This window comes from Sphaeroforma arctica (genome assembly GCF_001186125.1).
Source record: "Sphaeroforma arctica JP610 unplaced genomic scaffold supercont1.90, whole genome shotgun sequence".
Classification (NCBI taxonomy): Eukaryota; class Ichthyosporea; order Ichthyophonida; genus Sphaeroforma; species Sphaeroforma arctica.
In genome coordinates this window covers 112,512-118,401 of record NW_014040468.1, presented here as the reverse complement: position 1 = coordinate 118,401, position 5,890 = coordinate 112,512, and the positions used below count along the sequence as shown (strand labels likewise).

The 5,890-nt window shown below is 42.0% G+C and overlaps 2 protein-coding genes across 2 annotated transcripts in view; one reads left to right on the top strand and one right to left on the bottom strand.

Moving 5' to 3' along the window:
• Positions 1–4,641, bottom strand: SARC_02085 (hypothetical protein). Its single transcript, XM_014304172.1, has 9 exons — positions 4,339–4,641; positions 3,402–3,590; positions 2,920–3,079; positions 2,469–2,623; positions 2,113–2,283; positions 1,791–1,898; positions 1,465–1,560; positions 1,206–1,367; positions 1–1,019 (listed from the first exon to the last, which is right to left on the bottom strand). Exons 1-9 carry the CDS (start codon positions 4,420–4,422, stop codon positions 825–827), a joined length of 1,320 nt encoding a protein of 439 aa, XP_014159647.1. The 5' UTR covers positions 4,423–4,641; the 3' UTR covers positions 1–824.
• A 420-nt stretch (positions 4,642–5,061) lies between these two features.
• Positions 5,062–5,890, top strand: part of SARC_02084 (hypothetical protein) — a 2,735-nt gene continuing 1,906 nt past the window's right edge. Inside the window, exon 1 of the mRNA XM_014304171.1 lies at positions 5,062–5,395. Coding sequence (XP_014159646.1) covers positions 5,210–5,395 — 186 coding nt within the window. The 5' untranslated portion in view covers positions 5,062–5,209. The remainder of the gene's footprint in view (positions 5,396–5,890) is intronic.

Sequence of the window (5,890 nt, the reverse complement as noted above, 5' to 3'; positions counted from 1 at the left end):
GGAAAGTATGTGAATTTAATTGGTTGTTTACCAGGCGAAGTTTACTCAAGCACACATTCCATATATGGTGCTGTTAGTCGGTGATACTACGGCGTCAGCAGGTGCATTAGGTTGCACGTAGTGTCGACTACATCGTCCGCTCGATATGGCGAACTCATTGGCAACACTCAATGCAGCGTGATGATGTAGGATCGCTGCAATGTCGTTGACTCGAACATGGATGTCAGCCTTTAGGATCAGGCCATTAACACCTTCCATGGTTTGCAGTCGTGAATCGAGAGTTCTAGGACCCACGCAAAAAAAAAATAGTCAAACAGTACAGGTTGGAAACACCTATATCTGAACTTGCAGCCACTTAGTCCAGGCTACCAACGCTTTTTCGAATAGAAGTTAGCTGCTGTTTCCGGGAAAGTCACACCTCGATACTGGTAGGCAACAATGCTTAGCACTCGGGCGACACCTGCATTGCCTGGCACAGCAGAGTGTACAGTGTGCGTTGCGTCCCTGAGAGTCGGTCTGGACCAACGAGATGTAGCCAGCCGCGACATTCGTAGACAATTTGTTCGCATTAAAGGACTATCGGCAATGTCACGGGCGTTTTGAACCAGTACCTAAATATCATGCACAGGACCATTGTCGACCTCGGAACTGTCACCGACCCCCGCCTACGCTTTGGTGTGAGCGCTTGCTTAGTTCTAGCCAGTTTGTAGCAGCACAAAAGGGTTTTTAATCCCAGCGAAGTGATGTGGTCTGCTTCCTGGTTGCATTATACTCTATTTGTCATAAAGGTAGCTGCTAGACGGCTTCTACCACAATCTCGTGCCTCACCGCTTGACTGCGCCCACATGTGAGGATGCCTGACAGGCTCTCTCCAGGTCGTGTGTAAACCCATCGATCTGTCTGGTGATGCCGCCGTATTGTGACAACAGATTGCGCATGGCGTCTGCGTGTGCGGCTTGTTCCATTGCGGCCTTGTCTTTGAGGATGTCTATCTTGGCTTGTCGGCTACCCACCAGTGCCTGTAGCAGTGCCAGAATGGAGAACATGTGTCAACCAATATAAAACGAGCATTGAATCATGAAAGTAGTACAAATTACTGTTCACACTTCAATCTACGTACAGAACTAGCATATAGTGATTGTATAGTAGTCACTCTCGGTATCGTTCAAATAATCTGCTACCAACCATAGCGTACAGATACATACCTCGTTGTCTTCCTTCTTTTGTCTGAGATGCTCCATACGCTCCTCTGCTTCACACTTTCGGAGATTCGCTGTCTGATCTACCTTGGCAATCTTCGATTGCATGTGTTGTATCTGCTTCTTTATGTGCCTCTCTTCCGCTAGGACGTCTTCGTTCTGAGTCACCTGTGGTATTAGAGAAACGCGTGTTGTTCAAACAATCAACTTACTATGGTGTGATCTGATTCATAAACTCATTATCTATAAAAGTCATCGACTGTACCTTTATATTAATTTCGTTCATGACCTTCTCCTTCATCACTGAGATGTTTTCGAGCTTCCTTTCCTCTGACTGGACCTCGGACATCAGATGCATAACCTGACCATGTACAATGATATCACATAGGAGGACAATGCAAATGAGAACCCTGCCAAAAGGTTTAGTACATCGACCCTGCAGAAATTCCGCACTGGAACATCTAGTACGGAGTATTACAAAGTTCCGGTTTTGCATCACATTTTGCGTCAACAAGGCGTATATAATGCCGAATGGACTCTGTACATTGTGCAATAGTGCACACCAAGTTCTGACAGTACACACTCACTCACCTTATTCAGCTCCTTGTCGGTGTCGATCAACTTAGCATGCTTAACGGATAATTCCCGGGCAGTTCGGTCTTGTTCAAATATGTTCTCTTTCTCTTTTTCCACCCGTTGCTGCGGGGATAGAAACGAGATATATGATTCTCCAAGCGACAAATAAAAGACAGCGAGAAATGACAATACATTCGAGAAAGAAAGGTTGCTTAATCCTATACCGCCTTCCGTAGAGAAACTACTAGTTTTCTTAGATGAGCTTAATGCTGCCACCAAGGACAGATAGCTACCACACCAGATAACGGTTAGCATACTGAGCTTCTCTATCACATACCTGTAGATTGATGATGTCTCGTTTCATTCTGTCGGGCGATTGCACCACTTTCGATTTGAGGGTGTCATTCTTCTTCCGCAGATCCACACACTGTGCCGTGAGCTCGGCTAATTCAAGAGTAAAGGTATTCGTCACCTCATCAATCTCTTTGATATCTGCCCGTTGTCGGGCCTGGAATTGGTGAAATTGCAGCAGATGTACGCTGTTAGTGCCCTCATATGGTCATGACTAGTCCTTAAATGTCCAGAAGCTTTTACAAAACAGCGCAGAATGTGCAAGCGTGTGCAACTCACATCGTCTCCGTATATACGTGTGTACACCTTCCATTACAAATTAAAGGCCCCAAAACAACCCACCTGCTTCATATTTAGTTTCTGCAACTCCTCATCGAGTCCGCTGATTTCGGTTCGCACAGCTTCCACATCGGGTTCTTCTTTGTCACGCGCTGCTCGTAACATACTCACCTCCAACTCCAGGGCCTTGAGCTGAGCCTCTGCTTCCTTTTGTGATTCTATATGGTCACAGAATAGAGGAGGGATTCACTATCTTCGTTGAATCACAATAAATACAGCAGGTCTAGGCTATCATCCTGGAAATTGTGCAAAGATATACAAATACAAATAGGGATATATGTATGTGTCATATGTGACGAAATGCATGCACACAAAAGGCTCTATAATTAACGTTTCAAATATGGCCGCGCGATGACTATTAGTATAAAACAGATTCAGCCCGTATGGCATCAAGCCAGTTTTTGACAGCTACATCTGAAACATATGATAGTTGTCAAGAGCCCGATGTCCATACCAGCGAGCACCTCGGTCTCTTGCAGCACACTCTCGTACTTCTGTAGCCGGCCATGCCTGAACACATAGAAGTTGTACACCGCCGAGAAGATCCGGCGGATTCGCTGGAACTCTGGCTGGGCTACATCTTTGAACGAAAAGTCCTTGATCCCACACACCTCCTGTAGTGGTTGGGTTGATAGGTGAGTTGTTGTAAATGATCATTGGAGCCATGTGCCGCATGCAGTGAATATGAGTATTGCTGTACTTTTATCGAAAAATCCTTCATTTTAACCAAAAAAAATACGATCTTGTGCAAGTAATCTATATACAAGACCCCACCGATCTGGTACGTTGTGAAAAACAACAAATAACACACCCCGTCTCTGGCATTCAGAAAGTTATATAACCACATACACCAAAACCCAGCCGCCGCTTCTACTAGCACACATACACACAGGTGACGCGCCAGTACATACACCGGATGATTTTTAAACCACATACCATGAACCGCACAAGAGCTTTGTAGAACACCAGCTGTGGTATAGCTTCTTCGTACAGATCGGGATGTGACAGACAGTCGCTCGCTCTGAGATCCGGTTGACAGTGGTCGATCTTGCGCACGCCCAGCAATTCTTCCACTAATGATTGGTACAGAGACATGAGCTCCTCCGGTTGAGGGTTCTTGAGATCCTGTACGATCAATAAAGCGAACCGGAACCGATCAAAATGGCTTTTAGTGGGAACGCTTTATTGTCAACCTAGCTTGTGCCATGGGATGGGCTTGGCACGGTAAACATTGTACCTTTCTGAGAAAAGATAATGATTGTACATAAACGCGGCTGTAGCGAAGGGTGAGATCGCCATTGTATTGTGTGTAGACGAAGCTGGAGTTTCGGATGAGTTGGAGGTTGAAAAGGACATTGTAACACTACAACACACATCGGCAGATAGAAAAGATGATCGTTATAGGTGCAGAGCTACACACTATAATTCCTCTTTGCGTAGACACTAGAACGTACGAATCTTCAGATCATCCGTCAACATTCGAATTTGAAACTCGTATAGTGATTGTATGCTAAACAATGTAATTGTGTACTATTTTTATACACATACGTATGTAAGATGTATGATTCGTGTTATGAACGCGCAATCTCACATCGCGGCAACACTTTACTGTTTTTTCGTATACAGGAACTAAATCTATTGGTATAAGGCCATACCAGCCTATCAGCAGTAAATGTGTAGCATTATTCTTGTCCCATTGGGCGTTGGTGTACTTCAAACGTTTGTCGCTATATAAAAGTGTATTTGCATACACGGAAATATCAACTCATGCACAACAGCAGAATGAATATACAAGTCTTGGGGTTAGTCCAGCAAATTAAGTCATATAGGCCCACTATAACACACACATATTTATGTATATATATATACATACCTGTTCCGACATAGGAAAGCCTATCTCATTCATACACTGTAGAAGTTTAGCAGTGCTAAACACTGGGGGTTGGAAGCTGGCCATTATGCCTACTGAAGTAGCGATCTGCTTGGGGCTCTATCAGTGTCAAATGCTATTGTCGTGAGGTCCTAACATATAATTACGATAAGAAGGTAAGGCAACTGATATCTTCGGCATGGATGCACAAGCAGCGGAGGGTATGCGGGTGTGATAGTTATCTCCAAATACGATCCGCTTGCAGCCTTGCACCCTATATACATATCTAAAACTACGCTATATAAATATATTGTATTTGTGTTAAAAATATATATCTATTTATTAGTATGGGGACTATTTATGTGAAGAACGAAATGTTTAATGTTGCCCTAATCCGCCCAGGGATGGGCTCTCTCATTTTGGCGGGCTTTTGGAGATATCAGATAACTGCTCAAAATGAGCAGCTGTTGAAAAAGCCGAACTAAACGTTATACGTTAAGCCGGTTATATCTCGAAAGAACAAAGTACACGTTTTAACGTTGTACTTTTATATATTTGAATTGAATATGAGTGAAGCTGAGAGCAGTTGCCGGTTTGCGACATCTATAAAAACGTTAAACCCCCTGTCCTGGAGAAAAAAAATCACGTTTACGTTCAACTTGTATTTTATATGCACGTACATATTACTACTTATGTGTATTTTAAATATTTAGTGTATATGTATTTAGAATATTACATACATTGCTAGATTGCTCAATTGAAATAATATCAGTTTGTACTACAAAGCTTTCTGTATACAACATATATATGCATCAATACATCGCAACGCACCACATGCGGACACGGAATTGCGATATTAATTAGACTAAATACAATGACGACGGAAACCCTCAGCCTTGGCGAGGCCTTCTCTGACCGTAAATTACTGCATGTATTGTGCGTGGATGTACAGAACGTTGACGAATTATTAGAGAAAAGCAAAGCCAGGGAAAATAACGAAGATGATCTCACCTTTCCGTATGCTCTCATAGACGCGCGGATAGTAGTCAGTCCGTTACAGGTATTGGTTGTGGGAAGTTGAAAGGTTCTATTGTAGTGCACAACCAGATGGTTCTTGAAAATAGTTTTCGACCCGTTTGTATATAAAATGAAGTTCTCGGTGTAATTATCTCTCTTTTGGTCCCGTTCATGCTACCGGAGTGTGTAGAAGTTGGAAATTTGAAATTTTCATGTGTGTGTAAATACATACCAACATAATAATAATAACGATATATATATATATATATATATATATATATATATATATATAGAGCATGTATACATATATATAAATATATATATATATATATACATAATATGTATATACATATATGTGTGTGTGTGTGTGTGTGTGTGTGTGTGTGTGTGTGTATGTATGTATGTATATATATATGTGCCTGTGTATGTATGTATGTATGTATGTATGTATATGTATGTATGTATGTATATATATATGTGTGTGTGTGTGTTTGTATGTATTTATATATGTATTTATGTATATATATATATATATATA

What these genes read in the sequence shown, in the direction of transcription:
- SARC_02085 (XM_014304172.1), bottom strand. Translation starts at nt 4,422, where the DNA reads ATGGCCAGCTTCCAACCCCCAGTGTTTAGCACTGCTAAACTTCTACAG. An exon ending in AGAAACTAAATATGAAGCAG is followed by an intron (nt 2,284 to 2,468) that starts GTGGGTTGTTTT and finishes CACCAATTCCAG; the next exon opens with GCCCGACAACGGGCAGATAT. An exon ending in AAAAGAAGGAAGACAACGAG is followed by an intron (nt 1,020 to 1,205) that starts GTATGTATCTGT and finishes GCACTGCTACAG; the next exon opens with GCACTGGTGGGTAGCCGACA.